A 26,621-nucleotide genomic window follows, 5' to 3' on the forward strand; every position below is an offset into this window, starting at 1 on the left:
AAGCCTTTTAAGAAATTCAATTTTCACAGTTTAAAACATGCCAAAAAAAGTTTTTAAAATAGGTAGTTTATCCAGATAGAAAAGTCGCCCTCAAGCCTATCAAGAAAACCCATTGTTTCAGTATTAAACATGTCGGAAAATAGGTTTTAGAGGGTGGCTTATATGAGGACACCAAAACTGTCCTCATATACTAATTGTCCTTATAGCACTTTAGATAGTCTGGAGATCTGTCCTGCTAAACCACCCGTACCAACACACACACACACACACACACACACACACACACACACGGGGGGGGGGGGCGTGTGTCCGTGGGGGCGGGGCCAGGAGAGGACGTGATGTTTGGGAAACGAAACTTAAGGTTGACAGAAACCCGACGAGGAGGAAGCAGTTCTCTCCCTCAGGCGAACAACACAACACGTTTTGGGACACACACAGTCTGACCGACAGCAACCGCAACGAGGTGAGTAAAACAACACAACCTCCGCGCCTCTCTCCCCGCGGTGTGACCCCGTACGGACCGGCCCTACAGCGGGTTATGATGTGAACTAGGGGAGCGTACCTCTGTTCCCCCGTCGCGACTGTGCTTTTCGTAGGCGGAATCCGGAAAAAGTTCCGCCTGAAGCGCTAGGATTGGACAGGCAGCCTGTCAGGCAAACTCACACGCTGACTGCTAACCCTAAACCTAACCATAACCATAACCATAACCCTCACCGTAACCATAGCCGTAACCCTCAACCTCACCCTCAATCAGCACATTTAAATAAATGCTATAGTTGTCACACAGATATATATATATCTCCCTACGTCGCAGCCAGCAGCTCTTCTTTCTCCGCTTTCACCTTTCACCTGATTAACTTGTTTTATAAACACTTCAACCTCCGTTTCTTCACTTACATTTATACTTTTATAACTTTATACCGTATGGACGCATTTTAATCACGGAAAAGATAAAGTAAGATAAGATAGACAGTTTACTACCGTTTATATTGTCTTTAGGTTACTGGTATATAATAATGACCAGTTTACTACCGTTTATATTGTCTTTAGGTTACTGGTATATAATAATAACCAGTTTACTATCGTGTATATTGTCTTTAGGTTACTGGTATATAATAATAACCAGTTTACTACCGTGTATATTGTCTTTAGGTTACTGGTATATAATAATGACCAGTTTACTACCGTTTATATTGTCTTTAGGTTACTGGTATATAATAATAACCAGTTTACTACCGTTTATATTGTCTTTAGGTTACTGGTATATAATAATGACCAGTTTACTACCGTTTATATTCTCATTAGGTTACTGGTATATAATAATAACCAGTTTACTACCATGTATATTGTCTTTAGGTTACTGGTATATAATAATAACCAGTTTACTACCGTTTATATTGTCTTTAGGTTACTGGTATATAATAATAAGTTTACTGTAGAGAATACATCGTTAGTTCATGTTTTACTGCTTTACTGACCTGTGGTAAATTCAACATTGCGTTCAATATTCAAGTGATTTGTTTGTCTTGATGTTCAGAATGAAGAGAAGGACGTAACAGAAGTCCTTTCAATGTGCTGATATTTAAAAGGTTTAATATTTGTGCGTATTGACTGGGGATTGACAGTTTTATAGATCCTATAGTAGCCTGTTGCTGGACTGTACCACTTTCACAGGGGGGTTCCTGTGGGTCTAGACTCGATTCCTATGGCTTAAACCACAGCTGGAGCCAGAGAGAGAGTCTGGAGGGAGAGAGAGAGACCCGTTGGTCATAAGAGGATACCCTATCGATGTGTTGAGCTTCACCAGTTGATTTATATGGAATCTGTGGTTCAGTAAAGTGGCAGAATTCAGACTTTGTTCCAGTGGAGAAATTATTCTAACGTTCTTCACTTTTAATTGTACCACAATGCATTTATTAAGTCTATTGTGTATCCTTTTTGTGTAGTAGTTTAAGTACAGTTACAGTCTCCAAGGTGTTTAATTCTCATCTCTCAGTTCTCATGTGCTGTACACATCTGTACTGTAGTGAGGGCAGTGTGGGTATGTTGTTGTGGGGTTCATATTGATGGTCTATGACGTCCATAACGCTTTAGTGTGACGCAGTCACAATGATCGTCTCTCTCAATAAACAGCTAAAGTTCAGAAGGCAAATGAAGTGATGGATGAGTTGTGTTTGTGTCCAGGTCTCCAGTCTACTATGGATGAGGAGAGAGAGGAGGGGGGTCCTACCTCTAAGACCACTCTGTCTGGGGAACATGGCCGCCGGAGCAAAGCTAAGAGGTAAGAAGAGGATCTCTCTGTCTGTGACTGTTGTCCATCTCAGAGCTCAGCAGTGATACATCATGACTCCATCATTAGTCTGAGTAACAGGTGTGTGTGTGTGTGTGTGTGTGTGTGTGTGTGTGTGTGTGTGTGTGTGTGTGTGTGTGTGTGTGTGTGTGTGTGTGTGTTGAAGCCCAGAGCAGCAGCAGAGAGCAGACTCCCCTGGACCCAGCTGTGTCTCCATGAAGAGTGACCACTCTATGGATCCACCTCATAACTTTAAAGATGGAAATCTGTCTATTGAGAAGAGGTGAGGATTCATCAGAGATCATAAATATTATGTTCATTATATGATATAAGGATAACTTGTTAGTAACCGAGTGACACAGAACGCAGGTGGAGACGTTGATATCCGTTCTAACTCTGATTCACTCACACCAGAACAACGTTGCAAGTAGCACTTGTCATAACCCGGCTCCTAGGCCATGACAAATACAGCATAGGACACCATAGAGGGCAAGAAATGAGTGAATTTATTATATTAACTTAGACAACTGAGGCTATAATTACCAATGTGAAGTGTGTCAGTCAGTACCATCAGTAATGTAAATGTGGATGTGTGAGCAATTTGAGGTGTAAATGTTGTAAAGCGAAAACAAAGCAGAAACCAAACAAAGAGAATGTGCTGCTGGCGGAGATGCAGCCGAATGCCAGAGAGAGACCAGAGCAGAGTTGAGCCAGGGTTTTTATCCTTTCAGGAGCGCCTGCACCAGGTGCTCCAAATCCGTACTCTGCTGATGGTACATTCAAGGACACATAGGAAAAACAATAACTGGTCAACCACATCAGAACATCAACACTAGACAGGGACCGTCACACACTAAACAGGTGTGGTAGAGCTAAGGCATGGGAATAACAATGCAACTATCCATTGCATAGAACAATAAAGGTACAGCTTCTATCAAACGTCCATAGATCCTGGTTCTTGTTTTTCCAGAAGAGTCCAGCAGCAGAGAGAAGACTCCCCTGGACCCAGCTGTGTCTCCATGAAGAGTGACTGGTCTATGGATCTACCTTACCAGTTTAAAGATGGAAATCCGTCTATTGAGAAGAGGTGAGGACTTAGAGAGTGAGCGGTCAGACATGGAGGGGGGCTTCTTCAGCGGTGGAGGGTCGGGAGGGCAGAGGCGGGACATGTTATGGTGGTGAAAGGCTGTGATTGGCCTTGTCACTCTGCAAGCAAGAGTTGCCAGATTGTTTTGCTCAAAGGTGACTCCGATCCGATTTCATTCAGAACAGTGTGAACAGCACAAATCACACGGAATCAGGTCTGTTCAATTCTGGTTTGGGCCACTTCCATACGCGGTCCTGAATCAGATACAGGAGGGATTTCTCTCAATGCGACCTCATGTTGAACAGTCGTATCGTAATGTGACTTTGACGTCACTCAGGGATGGGCAACTTTCATGATTAAGAGGGCCACAATTTTCATCATCACCATCAGAGGGCACATGACTGCGCTCTTCACCTAATCGGATATGAGAGAAGATACAAAAGAATAAAAAAGAAGAACAAATGATGTGTTGATATGTGTTTGTATCAGTGGTGGCTGGTGATGAAAGTTGTTGATGGGGCGTAGTCGTGGGCGGGGGTCTGGGGGTCCTCCCCCAGAAGATGTTGAATTTGGTAGATGTGATTTCCTGTATTCTGGTACATTCTGGGGATGGCCACTACCTAAAAAATCATTCTGATTCATAGCCTGTGTATGTTCATTCAACCAACATACATTAATTTCATATTTTCCATGCTCACATGTCATTTTTAACATGTCTATACTCTTGTTAAACGACAAACACAACAAGTGTTGTTTTAAAAGCCACATGAGTGATTCTTATTTTTCTCAGTGCAAAGGGCTCACATACATCATCATTCAATGATGCACAAAACTGAAACAGTGGGCCAACATTTAGTGAACAACTAGCATCATAGTCAGTGCAGTTGTAGTAGTGGAGACTTAAGTTGAAATCTTTCATGACTGATATTGTTTCTAAGCAAAGTAGACACATGGGTTTGCCTTTGAATTCTATGAAAAGATACTCTGCTTATCATCTTGACTGAAAGGTACTGTTACTGTTGATCGAGTTTTCTAAATAAGACTTTGACAAAGCAGTTTGGTGTGTCAGTGTTGATCAAACAGATTTATAATTCTGTGATTCTAGTTCAAAGCATTAGGTTACTCAGAGCCAGTAATAACATCTCAGTAACAAGTTATAATATATAGATAGATAATTATGGACTTAAAAGCTGGAAACAAGTGAAATGCTCTCACCTAAAAACAGAATAATTATCTTGTCAGTGTCAAAACTGCAGTGTGTGTGTGTGTGTATGTGTGTGTGTGTGTGTGTGTGTGTGTGTGTGTGTGTGTGTGTGTGTGTGTGTGTTGAAGACCAGAGCAGCAGCAGAGAGCAGACTCCCCTGGACCCAGCTGTGTCTCCATGAAGAGTGACCGCTCTATGGAACAACCTCATAACTTTAAAGATGGAAATCAGTCTATTGAGAAGAGGTGAGGATTCATCAGAGATCATAAATATTATGTTCATTATATGATATAAGCTCTATGGATCCACCTGACCGGTTTAAAGATGGAAATCACCAACCTTCTAAGACAAGGTGAGGATTCAGCCGATACATCAGGGCTGTTCAACTGGCGGCCCGCGGATCATCTTGATCTGCCCGCCCATCGTTAATCAGAACATACCAACGTCCAATCACAGGACCACTTGGAGATGGATTGGTTCATGGCTGAGGCCGTTTATTCTGCTGTTTGAATCGTGTGAATGAAATGAATATTCAGACGACTTGTAGCAGACTTTACAGGTTTAATGTTAGAAGGTTCAACGTCTTTCAAACGGCTTTTATTGAATCAGTTTGATCTTTTGAGGTGAAGAGATTTATTGAAACCAATAATCCATGAAGAATAACACAGGTCTGTGTAGAAATGTAGAAACTGACTGCTCTATTTCTATGTTAGCTAAACGCATTGTGAATCAACACTCTATGCACAGTATGACGGATACTTAGTGTGTTTTTATGTTAACATGTTAACATGCTAGTGCTTAAATTACATAATAACTTAACATTTTCAGCCTGTTCTTATAGTTCCATTTCAATAATCTGAGAAAGATTATTGAAATGAAAAGTCATGAGAAAGTAGTTGAGTAGCACTGCAATAAATGATCAAATGAAACAATATCCACAAATCCTAACTTCCAGATGGTTCTTGTTTTTCAGAAGGAGGCAGCAGAGAGCAGACTCCCCTGGACCCAGCTGTGTCTCCATGAAGAGTGACCGCTCTATGGAACAACCTCATAACTTTAAAGATGGAAATCAGTCTATTGAGAAGAGGTGAGGATTCATCAGAGATCATAAATATTATGTTCATTATATGATATAAGGATAACTTGTTAGTAACCGAGTGACACAGAACGCAGGTGGAGACGTTGATATCCGTTTTAACTCTGATTCACTCGCACCAGAACAACGTTACAAGTAGCACTAAACATGTGTGTTAGAGCGCCCCCTAAGGCATGGGAATAACAATGCAACTATCCATTGCATAGAACAATAAAGGTACAGCTTCTATCAAACGTCCATAGATCCTGGTTCTTGTTTTTCCAGAAGAGTCCAGCAGCAGAGAGCAGACTGTTGTTATCAGACTCTACTGGTACTGATGTTTACAAGTGTGTGTGTGTGTGTGTGTTCTCCACAGACACCAGGAGAGGTCAAAGGTTACCAGTGCTCAGTCTGTACAGCAGCATCAAACAGAGAAGGAGATGAACCAGGAGGAAGTGGCCCACACACTGGGGGGCGGTAAGAGACTCTTACTTTGAAGACAGAGGAGACTATTATTTTTAAGGGCAGAAGAGACTCTTACTTTGAAGACAGAGGAGAAATTATATTTTTAAGGAGCAGTATGAGACTCTTATTTGTTCTTTTGGGACTGAATGACTTTTAACTTCAATGTAGAGACATCTTTCCTCTTTGGGGTTAAATGGTTTGATCCAGATATGTAGTTGTTATTGTGGGTCTATCAGGTTGAATGGTTTGATCCAGATATGTAGGGTTATTGTGGGGGGTATCAGGTTAAATGGTTTGATCCAGATATGTAGGGTTATTGATAGGGATGCCACCGAAACACTTTTATCACCGAAACAACACGGCCGAAACAGGAAATTGTGATGACGCAAACAAAAACCGCTGCCAGCACACGTTTGTCTGGATAAGCGCCTCTGCGCCAACATGTCTGCGGTGTGGGCATATTTCCATATATCTATAGGTTCCATAGATCATCAGTGAAACATTGTGAAACAAATGACACCTCTAGCTAAAGGTAGTAATCTAGAGAACCAGCTACAACCTTGTTTTCATCCAAACGAGCCGTCTTTAGCGACGGCTCGCTATGAGACCGCTTCTATGAGCTGTCGGCTATCAGCCGCGAGTTTAGGGACCGTCCGCAAAGTGCCGACAGCTTCTATGAGCTGTCGGCTATCATCCGCGAGCGTAGGGACCGTCTGCAAAGTGAAAGCAAAACGGAAAACGATGTTGTTTTTTCAGTGCTAAATAAATATTTTTATACTTTTAATAATTGTAATTGATTTATTCTTTGAATTGCAATGCCTTGATTTTAGTGATGTTAGTACACAGTCATAGCTATAAATGCAATGGTAGGCCTACTAATAATTGGCATAATAATTTATTTCGGTGTTTCGGTTTTTGGTTTTCGGCCTTGGTTTCCTCATTTTCGGTTTTCAGTTTCGGCCAAGAATTTTCATTTCGGTGCATCCCTAGTTATTGAGGGTCTATCAGGTTAAATGGTTTGGTCCAGATATGTAGGGTTATCGTGGGGGTATCAGGTTAAAGAATGTGAAAAATTATACTGCAGATCAACAGCAGAATAACTCAGTGGAATAGATGCAACACTATCTTGTTATATCAGCATAACAAGTCACTTCAGACTGATTCACCATCATTACTACTATCATTAGACCATATATATTGCTGTGAAAATATCGAATGAGTCCTGAACATTTTGATCTGTAACATGCAGTCCTTGTCATGACCAGCTTCTCCGACCACAAGTTATGAAACAACTAAATATCACAATGTTGATAATTTAACAGGAAATATTGAAATATACATGAAATATTTCCACTGATGTCACCATCCACTAACTGATGTCTTCTGTTGTTTTCTCATTTAGGATCTGCTGCTGTCGAGTGCCAACGTAAACTCAAGTGTCATTTGAAGAAGAAGTTCAACAATGTGTCTGAGGGAATCGCTAAAGCAGGACAGCCAACACCTCTGAATGACTTCTACACAGAGATCTTCATCACAGAGAGAGGCAGTGGAGAGGTCAACCAGGAACATGAGGTCAGACTGATTGAAACAGCTTCCAGGAGACCAGTCATGGAGGATACACCAATCAGATTTGAGGACTTCTTTAAACCCTTACCTGGACAAGATCAACCAATCAGGACAATTATGACAACTGGAGTTGCCGGCATTGGTAAAACCGTCTTAACACACAAGTTCACTCTGGACTGGGCTGAAGGCAAAACCAACCGTGACATACACTTCACGTTTCTCCTCACTTTCAGAGAGCTGAATTTACTGAAAGGGAAAGAGTTTAGCTTGGTGGAACTTCTTCATCACTTCTTTATTGAGACGAAAGAAGCAGGAATCTGCAGATTCCACCGGTTCCAAGTTGTCTTCATCTTGGATGGTCTGGATGAGTGTCGACTTCCTCTGGACTTCCAGAACCCGATCTGGACTGATGTCACAAAGTCCACCTCGGTGGACGTGCTGCTGACAAACCTCATCAGGGGCAACCTGCTTCCCTCCGCTCGCATCTGGATAACCACACGCCCTGCGGCAGCCAATCAGATCCCTGCTGAGTGTGTTGGCATGGTGACAGAGGTGAGAGGGTTCACCGACCCACAGAAGGAGGAGTACTTTAAGAAGAGATTCAGAGAGGAGACGCTGGCCAGCACAATCATCTCCCACATCAAAAAATCACGAAGCCTCCACATCATGTGTCACATCCCAGTCTTCTGTTGGATCACTGCTACAGTTCTGGAGGACTGCTTCAAAACATCCCAGAGAGAAGAAGAGATGCCCAAGACCGTGACTCAGATGTACAGCCACTTCCTGAGGGTTCAGTCCATACTGGGGGATAGGAAGTATCATGGCAGAGCTGAAACGGATCCACACTGGAGTTCAGAGAGCAAGGAGATCATTGTTTCTCTGGGAAAACTGGCTTTTAACCAGCTGGAGAATGGCAACCTGATCTTCTACGAGGCAGACCTGGCAGCGTGTGGCATCGATATCAGAGCAGCCTCAGTGTACTCAGGAGTGTTCACCCAGATCTTTAGAGAGGAGTGTGGGCTGTACCAGGACAAGGTGTTCTGCTTTATCCATCTGAGCCTCCAGGAGTTTCTGGCTGCCCTTTATGTCTTTAAGCACTTCATAGACACTGGGGTCAATCTGCTCTCAGAAGAACAACCAAACTCTGGGGAAGATAAACTCCTCCTCCTCTACCAGAGTGCTGTGGACAAGGCCTTACAGAGTGAGAACGGACACCTGGACTTGTTCCTCCGCTTCCTCCTGGGCCTCTCTCTGGAGACCAATCAGATTCTCCTACGAGGTCTGCTGAGACAGACAGGAAGTAGATCACTGATCACTCAGATTAAAGAAAGTCTGCTGGAACTGATAGGAAGTGGCTCAAATACCAATGAGAAAACAGTGGCTTACATCAAGAAGAAGATAGATGGAGATCTCTCTCCAGAGAGAAGCATCAATCTGTTCCACTGTCTGAATGAGCTGAACGACCGTTCTCTAGTGGAGGAGATCCAACAGTCCCTGACATCAGGAAGTCTCTCCACAGACTCTCTCTCTCCTGCTCAGTGGTCAGCTCTGGTCTTCATCTTACTGTCATCAGAAGAGGAGCTGGACGTGTTTGACCTGAAGAAATACTCTGCTTCAGAGGAGGGTCTTCTGAGGCTGCTGCCAGTGGTCAAAGCCTCCAAAACATCTCTGTAAGTTCACTAATAACATGTATTACAATACACACAACACTATATACCTAAAATGTAATATAATATATATATATAATAATATATGCTAGAATATATAAGTTATTATAACTAACAAAACATCTCTGTAAGTTCACTAATAACATGTATTACAATACACACAACACTATATACATAACATTTAATATAATATATATATTATATTATATACTAGAATATAAAAGGTATAATAAAATACAAATCATATCTGTACGTTCACTAATAACATGTATAACAATACACACAAGATAATATACATGAAACTAGAAAATAAAAGTTATAATAACATCTCTGTACGTTCAGTGATAATGTGTTATATTATGCACAACACAAAATAATTAATACTATGATATAAAAGCAGTAACGATTTGTTTATTTAACAAACTCCCCAATCATAACAATCATAAAAAATAAATGATAATAATTAACAGTTATTCGACGAAGGCGAAGTGAATAGTGTTCATGGATTCACTATTCACAGAGCCTGAGGTGAATCATTGTTTTATATAAACTACACGTGAACACTCCAAAAATAAACAAGATTACACTTTATTACTTTTAGGGGAAGACAGAAGGGGGAGAGGGGGGAGGGAGAGAGGGGGGGAGGAACAGAGACGCAGGGGGTAGAGGGACAGAGACGGAAAGGGGAGAGGGACAGAGGGGGGAGAGGGACGGTGACGGAGGGGGGAGAGGAACAGAGACGGAGGGGGGAGCGGGACAGAGGGGGGAGAGGGACACAGGAGGGACAGAGGGGGGAGAGGGACGGAGACGGAGGGGGGAGGGACGGAGGGAGTACACACAACGAAAACATACATAATAGTAGAATATAAAAGTTATGATAACATAGAAAACATCTTTTGAGGTTAACTTATAACATCTCAATATACACAACGTCATATTGTGTAACCAGGGTGAAAAGTCAAACTCAAAAGCTCTATTTATTATGAAATAATAATTAAAGAATGAATAATAATTGTTTATCAATAATTAAATGCACCTGTATTTAAATATGTTGCTATAAGTATAAATAAATAGTTATTGATGAGGTTACATGCATAAATATACGTTCATTATTAATAAAAGGTGACCCACTATTTTAAAACGTTTAACCTTGTTCAGTAGTTTGGTTATATGGACGCTTTGGGTTTAACCAATAGGATGCGTTGATACAGAGACTTCAGGGTCATCTGGGGGAAGGGTGAGAGGTCACGAGTGAGAGAGGGAGGAGACAAAGGAGGAGATGACTATTCTCTGTAGAGATCGCCCAGCTAAATGATATTTAAACATTTACTTATTATTTGTAACCAGTAGCGGCGCCAAAGAATTATGATTGGGGGAGCTACGGGGGCTAGATTGTTTATAGCAGGGGCTAATACATTTTAACTATTCACAGAGCCTGAGGTGAATCATTGTTTTATATAAACTGTGTGAACTATGTGAACACTCCAAAAATAAACAAGATTACACTTTTTGCCGGGATTTATTTGTTTTTATGAGCGGTTTATTAGTTTTTATTAGTGTGACGAGACGACCGTCAAGCACTCCCCAATATCCCGAGTTTGAGATCTCAATCTCGGGAAATTGTCCAATATCCAGAGATAGCGAACCAATCAAATTGCTCCAGCTTAGGAGGTTCACGTGTAGCATATACTAAATTTAAATATCCAATGTTTTAAACATTAGTTAAACTAAAAACACTTTTCTAATAAAGATGAAGACAATAACTTAATTATGTTAAAAGTAAAAGTTACTTTAAATTAACATTTATGGATTGAATGTATTTCAATTAATAAAACATCTCTAATTAAAGTTTTCAACACGTCCTTTTATGTTAACAGTAAAAGATGTAAGATATTTTAATCACAGTTCCTGACATGTTGTGTTTATTGTGTGTGTGAAGGCTGAATGGCTGCCATTTGTCAGAGAGATGCTGTGAAGCTCTGGCCTCAGTTCTCAGCTCCAACTCCTCTAGTCTGAGAGAGCTGGACCTGAGTACCAATGATCTGCAGGATTCAGGAGTGAAGCTGCTCTCTGCTGGACTGGGGAGTCCACACTGTACACTGGAAACTCTCAGGTCAGTTTTATTCAATGGTCAAACAGTTACACCACAAGTTCCACATCAGAGGACATTGAACAGATTTACCTCCAGAAAGTTCACTGGTCTAAATAAATAAGTAAATGATGTCGTCTCAGGGCTCAAGACACATTTTCTACTGGCTACAATCTTTTTAATTTGGTGGCAACCTAAAAAATGTGCACCCCTTTATTAGACGTGAAAATGTCCTTGGTCACCTACCATCCATCTGTGTCCATTCATGTGTACATATTCACTCACTTTAAAAAGGTTTAAGTTAAATTGTGTTGCCAGAACATGTTCCGGCACCTGGGTCACTGAAGAATGAATCGCCTAAATTAAAAAAAAAAATTACTGTTTGTGTGTTGAGTGTTGTTTTCTGACTAGTTAGTCTTTATTCCCCGTTGAAGTTCCACTAAAATCTTGTGTTAGCATTTTAGTTTTGAGGTGAATTTTTAGGGTAAGACAGAGGGGGGAGAGGGGGGGGGGACAGAGGGGGGAGAGGGGGGGAGGGACAGAGGGGGGAGAGGGACAGAAGGAAGGGACAGAGGGAGGGGGAGGGACACAGGGGGGAGAGGGACACGGGGGGGAGGGACAGAGGGGTGGAGGGAGGGACGGAGGGAGTACACACAACGAAAACATACATAATAGTGGAATATAAAAGTTATGATAACATACAAAACATCTTTTGAGGTTAACTTATAACATCTCAATATACACAACGTCATATTGTGTAACCAGGGTGAAAAGTCAAACTCAAGCTCTATTATGAAATAATAATTAAAGAATGAATAATAATTGTTTATTAATAATGAAATACACCTGTATTTAAATATGTTGCTATAAGTATAAATAAGTAATTATTGATGAGGTTACATGCATAAATATACGTTCATTATTAATAAAAGGTGACCCACTATTTTAAAACGTTTAACCTTGTTCAGTAGTTTGGTTATATGAACGCTTTGGTTTTAACCAATAGGATGCGTTGATACAGAGACTTCAGGGTCATCTGGGGGAAGGGTGAGAGGTCACGAGTGAGAGAGGGAGGAGACAAAGGAGGAGAAGACTTTATTCTCTGTAGAGATCGCCCAGCTAAATGATAGTTAAACATTTACTTATTAGTTGTAACCAGTAGCGGCGCCAAATAATTATGATTGGGGGAGCTACGGGGGGCTAGATTGTTTATAGCAGGGGCTAATACATTTGAACTATTCACAGAGCCTGAGGTGAATCATTATTTTATATAAACTACACGTGAACACTCCAAAAATAAACAAGATTACACTTTTTGCCGGGATTTATTTGTTTTTATGAGCGGTTTATTTGTTTTTATTAGCGTGACGAGACGACCATCACACGTGCTCCCCAATATCCCGAGTTTGAGATCTCAATCTCGGGATATGGTCCAATATCCAGAGATAGTGAACCAATCATATTGCTCCAGCTTAGGAGGTTCACGTGTAGCATATACTAAATTTAAGTATCCAATGTTTTAAACATTAGTTCAACTAAAAACACTTTTCTAATAAAGATGAAGACAATAACTTAATTATGTTAAAAGTAAAAGTTACACAGATTATTAAATTAACATTTATGGATTTAATGTAGTTCAATTAATAAAACATCTCTAATTTAAGTTTTCAACACATCCTTTCATGTTAACAGTAAAAGATGTAAGTTATGTTGGGAAAAACAGTCTGTCTAGTTACTTGACCAGATGAAATGAGACGTAGAGGTAATAAAGTCTGTCAGCACGAGGGCCTTGGATTTATCGAGTAAAGTAGTAAAAGTGATACAGGTTCATAAGGCGTGAGAGATCGAATATTTCTAAGTCCCTAACAGCGCTGAGGTCGTCTGGAGCTTCGCCTCCGTGGAAGTTCTGCTTCAGAAGAGCGTGAGGTGATCTGTGTGGTACAGTCTTATGCTGTATTTTCCCTCCTAACGAGGTGTGTGCGTTTAGGCTGGTGTGTGTGTGTCTCTGAATGCTTAGCTTGACCTTGAGCCTCTGGGCACTGATATCGTTTATGAGTGTCTTCTGTGTTTCTAACCAGGTGCGAGGGGCTTCTCGAGGGGTATCTTGACCCAGAGTTATGGCCGAATATTGTCAGCAGACTGACTCCTGTTTTTGCGAATGTGTGGTGCATTGTCTGAGTCTCTAGCATCTCTCCATGTTGGGACATCCGGCCTCCGGCTCAGGCCTTGACCTGAAGAATAGCTGGTTATGCATGTGTTAGTTAGAACAAGGGTTAACTATATTCGTAATATACGTATCATGTGGTGTGTTCGTAATGTACATATCATGTGGTGTGCTCATTAGGTTGTTTTGCCCATCAGTCACTTTAATCACAGTTCCTAACATGTTGTGTTTATTGTGTGTGAAGGCTGGATGGCTGTCATCTGTCAGAGACATGCTGTGAATCTCTGGCCTCAGTTCTCAGCTCCAACTCCTCTAGTCTGAGAGAGCTGGACCTGAGTACCAATGATCTGCAGGATTCAGGAGTGAAGCTGCTCTCTGCTGGACTGGGGAGTCCACACTGTACACTGGAAACTCTCAGGTCAGTTTTACTCAATGGTCAAACACTTACAGAGGGGGGGAGGGACAGAGGGTGGGATGACACATGTGCACGAGCACACAAGAAAAAAAAATTATCCGTGCCGCGAAGCGGTTTTCTATTTAAGCAATAGATCACGACAGGCTGTGAAATGTTCTCATTATACCACAGTTAAGGGGCGTTGTCCGTCCCTCCGCTGCACGTTGGGACAGACAACGCCCCTTAACTGTGGTGTAATGAGCACATTTCACTGACTGAAGTGATCTACTGCTTTTATAAAACGGTTACGTAAGTACGGCGAAATGAAAGTCATAGACACCCTCAATTTTGAAAAAGCGAGCTTGGTAGCTCAGTTCGCCGGCAATTTAGCAATTTAGAACTATCGAGTTCACTCACCGTGTGCCTATTGCTTTACAACATTTCCACCCTCTCCATCAATCAACATATTTTTAGGCTTCAGTGAACTATGCTATTGCTTTTATATATAAATAAACAACAGTTCAAGTTAGGCGCGGAGTGATACTGAACTCTGTAAACTGAACGGGCGTCATAGCTGTGTGTATATCATTATATATCATTATCTCATTATACAACAGTTGGGAACCAATCAGATCGCTTGATTTAAGCCACCCGTTTTCTATTATCTCTCATATCACTGTGGGGGGAGTTGGCATATTGGCGCCCCCTCCGGCTGCAGGCGCCCTGCTCGCTGAGAAGGTGCCGTCAGAGAAGCTGTATGAGAAGTAGTGGTGGCTCGTTCACCAACGAATCAGACCGACCTGATTCGCCGCTCTCGTTCGTCGTCGTTTGTCTCGTTCGTTCTCCGAGACTCGACTCCCAGCTCCACCCCCTAGTCGCTGAGTCACGCTGACTCGCGAGTCGCCGTTCGTTCACTGACTGTGTTTAGCGGTGAAGACTCGAGGACTGAGAAGTCACGAGAGTCAGCCGGGCAACAACATCCAGATTCCGAACATGAACATGTTTGAAAGAGAACGAGGGAAGAGCCGAGTCTGACCGACTCAGTGACTGAGAATCATGATTCACCGCTACCGGAAACGCGAACGAACGAACGAACAAACAACTCTTCTTGGCGAACTGACTGACACGAACTGATTCATTCAAACGAATCATGAAATCCACCACTAGTGAGAAGGGGAAAGGGGAGGGGGGGGGACAGTTCACCTCTGGGTCTCCATAACGGACAAGGGGGGGACGGGGGTCCACTGTTAGCGGATTGAAATCCTTATTGCAGCCTGCAGGGTTATGTGATCAACATACAGAGGAACGCGGTCGCTGAGCTGCCCCAACATGAGACGTTAAACTCAGCTAGAACCGCCACCCACCACGTCCACCATCATCCAAAACGTAATGTCAACAGACCAACAATAGTCTGAAAGCCTACAGAGACTATTGTTATGAATTTTAGTCCAGGAAAGGCCGCCGAGACAGGATCGCTTTTAACTCACTTTATTTGGTTAAGGTTATTGGTCTATTGTCTATCGTCTATGAAACAAAAGGAGAGGGATCGTATATAACACGAGTGGAGCGTCTCTAAGCTTTACATCTAATCGATACGCCGCCCAAGAGATTCTGATTCTAAAATGGCGGAGTCCGAGTTAAATAGCCAGGTAGAGGTGGGCGTGTTCTGTGGCTTTAAAAGCCCGCCCCCTTTCATCTATGTATGGTCAGTTTATGTTATGTTTACTCAGTATTGTGGCTATGGGAGAATATTATGGCTAAAATATGTCACAATTTAGATAGTTAATGTGACGATCACGTTATTAAAAATAGACTTGGAGCAATGATTTACAAACTATCTTTTTGGGAGCATGCTTTTGCAAGTAGTTCGCCGCCCCACCTGCCCATATGGACGGCCCGGTACAGAGCAACACTCTAATGGAATGAGTGGCTCAAGTCAGGCACACCTCGAATTTCTTGCATGTCTTCTTGCAAAGAGAGGGGGGAGAGGGGGGAGGGAGGAGAGGGGGACAGGGACAGAGGGGGGATAGAAGGAGAGGGACAGAGGGGGGAGAGGGATGGAGGGGAGAGGGACGGAGGGGGAGGGACAGAGGGGGGGAGGAGGAGAGGGACAGGGGGGGGAGGGGGAGGGACAACGAAAACATACATAATAGTAGAATATAAAAGTTATGATAACGTAGAAAACATCTTTTGAGGTTAACTTTTAACATCTCAATATACACAACGTTATATTGTGTAACCATAACTAACCCTACTACACACTACAATATGATACAAATCATGCTCCAATCTTTCATCGATCGATGCTGATGTTGTGGATGCAACGGAATATATGATGCATCGCTGCAGCAACATTTAAGATGAGTTCTGCCTCCGCGCTGTCTGCAGTCAAACCAAAACAAACCAAGACCCTACGTCATATCCCGCCCCTTGCAAGCCCACCCCCCTAAACCAGCCGGAGATTCTACTGATGTCTGAGCGACACCGATGTCCGCATATCGAGCGTCAAGTGTGAATAAGTGTGAATGACCCTCACGGTCGAACCTCCTGATCCACAAATGCAGAGAAAAGATGGAGGTCATATGTGAAAACGGCTTATGATTAAAAAGTGAAATTAATATACAGAACGAGTCTCAAACACTACAAAAAACTCTATAATATTATACATTTTACAGCCAATGTTGAATAAACATAAGGATCTAATGTATTGACTAGTATATATTAGATTTAATTAATAAAACATCTCTAATTATAGTTTTAACACGTCCTTTTATGTTAACAGTAAAAGATGTAAGATATTTTAATCCCAGTTCCTAACATGTTGTGTTTATTGTGTGTGAAGGCTGGATGGCTGTCATCTGTCAGAGACATGCTGTGAAGCTCTGGCCTCAGTTCTCAGCTCCAACTCCTCTAGTCTGAGAGAGCTGGACCTGAGTACCAATGATCTGCAGGATTCAGGGGTGAAGCTGCTCTCTGCTGGACTGGGGAGTCCACACTGTACACTGGAAACTCTCAGGTCAGTTTTACTCAATGGTCAAACACTTACAGAGGGGGGGGAGGGACAGAGGGCGGGATGACACATGTGCACGAGCACACAAGAAAAAAAAAATCATCCGTGCCGCGAAGCGGTTTTCTATTTAAGCAATAGATCACGACAGGCTGTGAAATGTTCTCATTATACCACAGTTAAGGGGCGTTGTCCGACCCTCCGCTGCACGTCGGGACGGACAACGCCCCTTAACTGTAGTGCAATGAGCGCATTTCACTGACCTAAGTGATCTATTGCTTTTATAAAACAGTTACGTAAGTATGGCGAAATGAAAGTCATAGACACCCTCAATTTTGAAAAAGCGAGCTTGGTAGCTTGGTTCGCCGGCAATTTAGCCTACTATCGAGTTCACTCACCGTGTGCCTATTGCTTTACAACATTTCCACCCTCTCCAGCAATCAACATATTTTTAGGCTTCAGTGAACTATGCTATTGCTTTTATATATAAATAAACAACAGTTCAAGTTAGGAGTGGAGTGATACAGATCTCTGTAAACTGAATGGGCATCATAGCTGTATATTCTCATTATACACAGTTGGGAACCAATCAGATCGCTTGATTTAAGCCACCCGTTTTCTATTATCTCTCATATCACTGTGGGGGGAGTTGGCATATTGGCGCCCCCTCCGTCTGCAGGCGCCCTGATCGCTGAGAAGGTGCCATCAGAGAAGCTGTATGAGAAGTAGTGGTGGCTCGTTCACGAACGAATCAGTTTGAACGAACGACTCTTTAAAACAAACAAACCGACCTGATTCGCCGCTCTCGTTCGTCGTCGTTCGTCTCGTTCGTTCTCCGAGGCTCGACTCCCAGCTCCACCCACTAGTTGCTGAGTCGCGCTGACTCGTGAGTCGCCGTTCGTTCACTGACTGTGTTTAGCGGTGAAGACTAGAGGACTGAGAAGTCACGAGAGTCAGCTGGGCAACAACATCCCGATTCCGAACATGAAGCACTCCTCAGCTAAAAGGAACTTAGTTAATGTTGTGTTGATTGATGATTCACCGCTACCGGAAACGCGAACGAACGAACGACTCTTCTTGGCGAACTGACCGACGCGAACTGATTAATTCAAACGAATCATGAAATCCACCACTAGTGAGAAGGGGAAAGGGGAGCGGGGGGGACAGTTCACCTCTGGGTCTCCATAATGGACAAGGGGGGGACGGGGGTCCACTGTTAGCGGATTGAACATGAGACGTTAAACTCAGCTAGAACCGCCGCCCACCACGTCCACCATCATCCAAAACGTGATGTCAACAGACTGTGACATATTTTAGCTGTAATATTCTCTTGTGATACATTTTAGCTGTAATACTCTCACATAGCCACATGAAGCAGCACCGAGCATAGTTGAGAGGTAATTTCCCCTCACAATCACCAGAGGGCAACACTGAGCACATTTGACAAATTAGGCGGTAATACTCTCACACATCCTCAGAGGGCAGTACTGAGCACATTTAACAAAGTTACAACATTTACACATGGGGCAACAACGGACACACAGAGGAAGTGAGCAAGTTTTTAGAGTTGTAGAAGAAGTCTACTTTCACCTGTTTATAAAAAGCAACAACTGAGCGGAAGGAGGTCAGAATCTCTTGGACGGCGTATCCTAGATATAAAGCTTAGAGACGCTCCGCGCGTGTTATATACCATTCCTCTCCTTTTGTTTCATAGACGATAGACAATAGACCAAAACCTTTACCAAATAAAGTGAGTTAAAAGCGATCCTGTCTCTGCGGCCTTTCCTGGATTAAAAATAACATAACAAGACCAACAATAGTCTGAAAGCCTACAGAGACTATAGATAGTTAATGTGACGATCACGTTATTAAAAATAGACTTGGAGCAATGATTTACAAACTATCTTTTTGGGAGCATGCTTTTGCAAGTAGTTCACCGCCCCTCCTGCCCATATGGACGGCCCGGTACAGAGCAACACTCTAATGGAATGAGTGGCTCAAGTCAGGCACACCTCGAATTTCTTGCAATTGAGAGGGGGGGGGGCGCTCGGAGGGGGTCTCACCCGGGGTGTAATTCAATGTAGAACCGCCACTGCCTACCATCCATCTGTGTCCATTCATGTGAAAAGAGATAAGAGACAGCAGAGAGAGAGGTTGTGTTTCCCGAAGCTCCGCTAGACAGTGGCAAAAAGTACTTAATTCATCGTTCAGGTCTACTTTATTTTATTTTATTTCATGATCATAATACTTAAGAATATATCGTTTGTTTCCGTCAACCTCAATTGCTTGATTCAACAATACTTTTTGGCATTTTGACTACCGGATCAGACCGCAGCAAAAGCCTTGGACTTTCCTATCGCCAACATGCCTCTGTACTCGGATGTCGCAGGCACAGAGACTGGGAAATGCACAGACTGCACCAAACTGCAACAGACAGTGGCTTTATTTGAAATGAGGCTAGCAGCATTAGAAAAATGCAAAGGACTTCTCCAGGATACAGTGCCGATGGGTGAGTTTGCTGAGCTAGCTCAGACAAATCCACAACAGGATGATCAAAGCTATACTGTATCCTTCCCGAAGCTGGACAAGAGAGAGACAATTCCAACTGCCTCTCATTGGCACAGAGTCGGCGCCAAGCCCAAACAACATTCCAAAGTAAATCAACAAGTTCACTCAACACCAAATGCTAAGATTCCCAAAGCTAAAATCAGCCGGATTAGCCAATCGCTGAAGTTTACCATGCCGATGAAGAACCGGTTCCTGCCACTCCAGGAGTCCACGAACGCGCCTGCCACCCATGCACCCCTAAGCCCCGAGATGCGTCCAGACGGATGGTGTGGACAGAGACCAACCATGACCCTGTCGCCAGAGAGGCCAGCTGCGCATGCATCTGCCACCCGTGCACCCCTGAGCCCCAGGATGCGTCCGGACGGACGGTGGGGACAGAGACGGAACAAGAACCAGTCACCACAGAGTCGAGCTGTGCATGCGTCTGCGACCGCCACTTCAAGCCAACAAGGGCCCATCTCACAGAAAGCAGATGAACCAGACACTCTGATTGTAGGAGACTCAACCATAAAGGATATAACCGGTAAGAAGATCAAAACATGCTACTTCCCAGATGTGATGGTTAGTGATGTCAACCAGAAACTAACCACAATTATATTGGAAAACCCCAAAATCTCACAGATTATTGTGCATGCAGGACTTAATGATATTCGAAGAGAACAGTCAGAACTTCTGAAGAGGGATTTCACTGAACTATTGGACACACTGGACAAATTACACGTTAGGTCATTCATCAGTGGACCCATACCAGCCGTTGACAGGGGAATAAACAGATTCAGTCGTCTACTTGCACTGAATACATGGCTTTCAAGAGTCTGCAATGAAAGAGTAAGGGGCTTTATTGACAATTTCAACTTGTTCTGGGGGCGCAAATATCTTTTCAGAGCAGATGGCCTACACCCAAACAGGTTAGGCTCAAAACTGTTAAGGGACAATCTTCTCTTCTCACTCTCCCACCATGAGAAGAAGCGAGACTACAGCCTCCCCCACACATCTACTGTCCCACTATCTGACACACAGATAGCAAACAGACCACAGACCTTGAAGAGAGACAACAGCCTGCCCGACACCATCGACACCATGCCTCCCCCCTTTGCTGATGCTGGCTTGGCGAGGAACGGCCACCCCCCTCCTCTGCACTCCCCCATCGACGATGACCTCCAGCACTCACCCATCGATGATGACCTCCAGCTGTCCCCCATTGATGATGACCACCAGCCTCATCTCTCCCATAGCCACAACGACAACTCCAGTTCCACTGTCTCCTCCCTTTATGATTTTCCAGATGAATTTAAGAAACTGAGAAATGTTGGCATCAAACTTGCATCTGCGTCAATGATACCATCCCCATGTCATGACCACAGTCTGATAACACCCAAGCGGAGGGCGCCCCAGCCCCCCCCTCCCTGTACTGATAGTAGTCCTGATTATCACTGAGACAAAAAAGGGTTCAGCCGTAGACACAGCACAAAGGAAGTTTTGCATAATCTGTTGAACCCAAGGTTGCCTACATCAAAACATGGCAACTTTTGCATTCCTGCTGTAATCACTAAGAGAGTAAACAAAGGGAAACTTAGACACACTGCTAACCTCTCAAATCTCATACCTATTCCCTCCAAACCAAAATCAACCTTAAAGCCTATCAATAACACCATCAGGATGGGTCTACTTAATGTTAGGTCTCTTAATAACAAATCTTTTTTAGTTAATGATTTTATTACCACTTCTCAACTGGATTTTATGTTTTTAACTGAAACATGGCTAGAACAAAATAACAGTGCAACCGTTCTGATAGAGACAGCTCCTCCCAACTATAACTTGTTTGATGTATGTAGATCTGGAAAAAGAGGTGGAGGGGTTGCTGCTATATTTAAAAATGTATTTCAGGGGAAACAGATGCTATTTGGTGATTTTCCATCATTCGAATACCTTTGTGCTGTATTGAAATGTTCCCCCAGAGTTCTCCTATTAATTATTTACAGGCCACCCACATACGGTGCAAATTTCTTCGATGACTTTACAGAATTATTGTCTAGCATCTCCACAGACTTTGACTGTCTAGTTATAACTGGTGACTTCAATTTTCATACTGAGGATTTTAATGATAAGTGTGCAAAAAAACTTTTTACCATTTTGGACACATTTGAAATGTCTCAACATGTGAAAGAGGCTACTCATTGTAAGGGGCACACTCTAGACCTGGTTATCACAAAGGGTCTCAATGTTTCAGATCTCTCTGTGACTGATTCTTCACTATCTGACCATTTCTGTGTTTTCTTTAATATATCTTTTATTCCAGACATACAGACAAAATCAAATACTGTCAAAAAACGGTATATCAATGAACATTCTAATGTACTTTTTAAAAAGGCCATCTCCTTGCTACCACCTCTCAACCCATGTTCTGCCGATGATCTTTTAGAAAACTTTAATTTGAAAATTTTGAAAGTCATAGATGTCATTGCACCTTATAAGGTTAAAACGATTTCTGGAAAGCAAAAGGCACCTTGGAGAAAAGCTGCTTTTGTAACAGCCCAGAAAAAAGAATGCAGGAAGGCTGAACGCATATGGCGTAAAACAAAACTTCATATACACCATGACATCTATAAAGAGAGCCTCCGTGCTTACAATTTAGACTTAAAAAGTGCTAGAGAAACATTTTTCTCCAATATCATTAAAACCAATACTAATAATGCCAAAACCCTATTTGCAACTGTTGACAGACTGACCAAGCCCCCAACACAAATTCCACCTGACCTTCATTCCACTCAGAAATGCAATGAGTTTGCAGCATTTTATACTGATAAAATTGAAGGCATCAGACGCGCCATCAATGTCTCCACTTTAAACAAAAATGCTGGACTACCACCATATTCAGGCAAAAGTAACGTGGCAATGACATGCTTTAATGTCACAGACTCTAAAACTCTTGTGGAAACTGTGACACAACTGAAGCCATCCACCTGTTGCCTTGATACTTTACCTACCAACCACTTTAAGAATGTTTTTGACTGCCTAGCAATAGACATATTGCAAATAGTTAACAACTCTCTCCAATCAGGCACTTTCCCAAAAGGCTTAAAAACTGCAGTTATCAAACCCCTTTTAAAAAAGCGGAGCCTAGATGCCTCTGTTATTAACAACTACAGACCAATATCAAATCTACCCTTCATAAGTAAAATCATTGAGAAATTTGTCCTCCAGCAACTTAGTGACTTCCTGGCATCAACTGGTTGCTATGACACCTTCCAATCCGGATTTCGACCCCTTCACAGCACTGAGACCGCCCTTATTAAAGTTGTAAACGACATCCGTCTTAACACAGACTCTGGCAAAATCTCAATACTAATGCTACTAGACCTCAGTGCTGCATTCGACACTGTAGACCATACAATACTTTTAGACGGATTAGAAAACTGGGTGGGGCTTTCAGGCACAGTTTTAAATTGGTTTAGGTCCTACCTACAAAATAGGAACTACTTTGTTTCCATTGGCGACTTTGTTTCAGAATCAACAAACGTGACATGTGGAGTCCCACAAGGTTCGATCTTAGGACCCTCTCTATTCGACATCTACATGCTCCCACTAGGGCAAATCATGCAAAATAACAATATTGACCATCACTGCTATGCTGATGACACGCAAATCTATGTATCTCTATCACCAAATGACTATCAGCCCATAGATCTGTTGTATTGTATTTGGTGCTAAAACCGAAAGGCTTAAAGTTACCCAACACCTTCACTCTCTGTCCCTGAAAACCTCAATCAAAGCCAGAAATCTAGGGGCTATCATGGATTCAGATTTACATTTCGACAGTCACATCAAATCAGTTACAAAATCTGCATATTATCACCTTAAAAACGTAGCAAAACTTAGAGGGCTCATGTCTACCGAAGACTTACAAACACTTGTACATGCCTTTATCACTAGCAAGCTTGATTACTGCAATGGTCTCCTTACAGGTCTCCCAAAAAAACTCTAAGGCAACTACAGCTTGTTCAGAATGCTGCTGCTAGAGTTCTAACAAAGACCAAAAAATTTGAACATATTACACCAATTCTTAAATCATTACATTGGCTCCCTGTATGTCAGAGAATTGATTTTAAAATCATGTTGCTAACCTATAAATCCCTACATGGTTTAGGGCCAAAATATTTAACTGATATGCTTCCACTACATAAGTCTTCTAGACCACTAAGATCCTCTGAGACCAATCTGTTAATTATCCCCAGAGTCAACACGAAACATGGGGAAGCAGGATTTAGTTACTATGCAACAAATAGCTGGAATAAACTCCCTGAGGATTTAAGACTTGCCCCAACTCTGACAGCTTTTAAAACAAGACTGAAGACTTTTATGTTTGCTTTAGCTTTCTGCTAAATCTTAAATCTACAATGCTTCTATTTTTTTAACTTTGCCTTTATTTTCTCACTTTCTAAAATGCATTTTTATTAACTCTGCCTTTCTAAAATGTTTTTTTTTAAACTTTGCCTTTATTTTCTATCTATTTTACTTTTTACTTATCTATTATTTTTATTTTATTGTATGACAATGTTTATATGTGAAGCACTTTGAGTCTGCCTTGTGTATGAAAAGTGCTATATAAATAAAGTTGCCTTGCCTTGAACAGATTCACTCACTTTAAAAAGGTTTAAGTTAATGTTTTGAATGCATAGGGGGCAGTGCTTCATTTGAGCCGGAACACGCCGGAACATGTTCCAGCACCTCCTGGGTCACTGAAAAATGAATCGCCTAAATGAAAAAAAACAATTACTGTTTGTGTGTTGGATGTGGTTTTCTAGGGTTAGGTTGCATTTTAGGTTTGAGGTGAAAGATGGTAAAGAATGTGCACCCCTTTACCCTTTAGTTGTTTTTTTTACTCTACTCTAAAACTTTACAGATTTAATGATCAAACAGTTAAGTTCCACATCAGAGGACGTTGAAAAGACTTACCTCCAGAAAAGTAATAGTTCACACACACGTGTGTGTGTGTGTGTGTGTGTGTGTGTGTGTGTGTGTGTGTGTGTGTGTGTGTGTGTGTGTGTGTGTGTGTGTGTGTGTGTGTGTGTGTGTGTGCAGGTTGTCTGGCTGCCTGGTCACACAGGAAGGCTGTGCTTCTCTGGCCTCAGCTCTGAGCTCCAACCCCTCCCATCTGAGAGAGCTGGACCTGAGCTACAATCACCCAGGAGACTCTGGAGCTGCGCTGCTCTCTGCTGGACTGGAGGATCCACGCTGGAGACTGGACACTCTCAGGTATGAAGAGGACAGCTCACCACTCAGGGACAAAGTCTCCTACAGGGATTCAAGCCGCTGCTAGATGAAGCGGTTTGAAAAGGCAGCTGTAACTCATGTTGTGTAGAACGTGATGAGACAGCAGATGATGAAGGTGAATGTTTCAACATGCTGCTCTCACTTTGTTTCCCCCCCAGTGTGGAGCACGGTGGAGTTTGGAGGCTGAGACCAGCTCTAAAGAAGTGTAAGTGTCTGTTTGATTCATCACAACACACACTCACTATTGGGATGGAAAGTCCATCCACACAGCAGGAGGTGACGTCCGCTCATTCACATGTGGACTTGTGTATCCGTATGTGTAGCTATGTTTGCCTGTGTTGATGTGTGTCTAGTATGTTTGTGTAGGTGTGTGTACGTATGTGTACATGTCTATGTACTGTATGTATGAACCAGGTCTATGGTACCAACAGTTAGTTTCCAGCCTGTATGTGAGCTCAGCTGGTTCAGTCTGTTGTTTACACAGGTGGATCACAATGGAAGTGTATTAGAACCTTTCAAAGTCGGATATCTTGAAAAGTATGTAGAGTATAGCTTAGATATTACAGAGGATTAATCAGCTCATCATGATGAACGTTTTGATGTATAATATGTGTATGTTGTGTAAATATTGCGGGAGTAGATTCAGTGTATACATTTTTCATTGTTTTGACTGGGACAACCACTCACACACACATGGGATTTACATTTACGTTTAACTTAAAACATCTTATAAACAATATGCACTACTATTTCTAAAGCTATAGCACACTAGTCCACTATAGTAGCTATCATCTGATATGATTTAGTCTTTCTATGTTCATTTTTGTAGAGAAGATGAACGTGAAACAGGAAGAACAGTACTAGTGATGATGATGATGATGATGATGATGATGAGGATGATGATGAAGATGCAGAAGGGTTCAGTAGCTCATCATGTCTTGTTCTCCGTCAGATGCCTGTGAACTCACACTGGACCCAAACACAGCCAACAGACTCCTCTCTCTGTCTGAGGACAACAGAAAGGTGACGCGGGTCAGAGAGGACCAGTCGTATCCGGATCACCCAGAGAGATTTGACTCCCGGTACCAGGTGTTGTGTAGAGAGGCTCTGACTGGCCGCTGTTACTGGGAGGTAGAGTGGAAAGGAGGTGTTTCTATAGCAGTGACATACAGAGGAATCACAAGGAGAGGAGCGGGTGGTAACAGCAAGCTTGGAGGGGAGAACGAGTCCTGGAGTCTTGGTAGTTATGATGGTCGTTACTCTGCCGGGTACAACGGTAGACAGACAGACATACCTCTCCCCGCCGATGGCTCTACCAGAGTAGGAGTGTATCTGGACCGGCCTGCTGGCACTCTGTCCTTCTACAGAGTGTCCCCAGGTGGAGGAGGGTCCTCAGACACACTGACACACATCCACACCTTCAGGACCTCCTTCACCCAGGAGGACCTCCTCCCTGGGTTTGGGTTCTGGTGGGGTTGGGCCGGGGCCTCACTGTCTCTGTGTGAGTTATAGTCTCTCACTCTCTCTCTTTTACTCTCTCTGTCTCTTTTTTTTTTCACACACACACACACACACACACACACACACTGCTTTTGCGTCAGTGTCTCTAGGGCAGTTATAGTCTCTCACTCTCTCTCTTTTACTCTCTCTGTCTCTTTTTTTTTTTCTCCCTCGGTCTCTTTCTCTCGCAACTTTCCCTCCCCCCCGTCTCCCCCTCCTCCCCCCGTCTCCCTCTCCCCCTCCTCTCCCCCATCTCCCCCTCCTCCCCCCG

The 26,621-nt window shown here is 42.7% G+C and overlaps 1 protein-coding gene across 2 annotated transcripts; it reads left to right on the top strand.

Moving 5' to 3' along the window:
* Positions 1-393: 393 nt before the first annotated feature.
* LOC311369511 (NACHT, LRR and PYD domains-containing protein 3-like) lies at positions 394-26,621 on the top strand. Of its 2 annotated transcripts, XM_084487698.1 has the most exons (14): positions 394-463; positions 2,185-2,281; positions 2,462-2,573; positions 3,261-3,377; positions 4,710-4,826; positions 5,555-5,668; positions 6,033-6,133; positions 7,524-9,357; positions 11,294-11,467; positions 13,852-14,025; positions 16,844-17,017; positions 24,659-24,832; positions 25,009-25,055; positions 25,803-26,621. In XM_084487698.1, exons 2-14 carry the CDS (start codon positions 2,203-2,205, stop codon positions 26,360-26,362), a joined length of 3,777 nt encoding a protein of 1,258 aa, XP_084343824.1. In that variant the 5' UTR covers positions 394-463; positions 2,185-2,202; the 3' UTR covers positions 26,363-26,621. The 2 variants fall into 2 exon arrangements, with proteins under 2 accessions (XP_084343824.1, XP_084343825.1); XM_084487699.1 differs by lacking the exons at positions 394-463; positions 2,462-2,573; positions 3,261-3,377 and having other exon boundaries at positions 1,909-2,281.

The sequence above is a fragment of the Micromesistius poutassou genome (assembly GCF_964030765.1).
Source record: "Micromesistius poutassou genome assembly, chromosome: 24".
Taxonomy (NCBI): Eukaryota; Metazoa; Chordata; class Actinopteri; order Gadiformes; family Gadidae; genus Micromesistius; species Micromesistius poutassou.

Bases quoted from the DNA above. Each gene is read 5' to 3' on its own strand.
- LOC311369511 (XM_084487698.1), top strand. From the start codon at position 2,203: ATGAGGAGAGAGAGGAGGGGGGTCCTACCTCTAAGACCACTCTGTCTG. The intron at 2,574-3,260 runs GTGAGGATTCAT...TTGTTTTTCCAG, and splicing joins AATCTGTCTATTGAGAAGAG to AAGAGTCCAGCAGCAGAGAG. The intron at 25,056-25,802 runs GTAAGTGTCTGT...GTTCTCCGTCAG, and splicing joins GAGACCAGCTCTAAAGAAGT to ATGCCTGTGAACTCACACTG.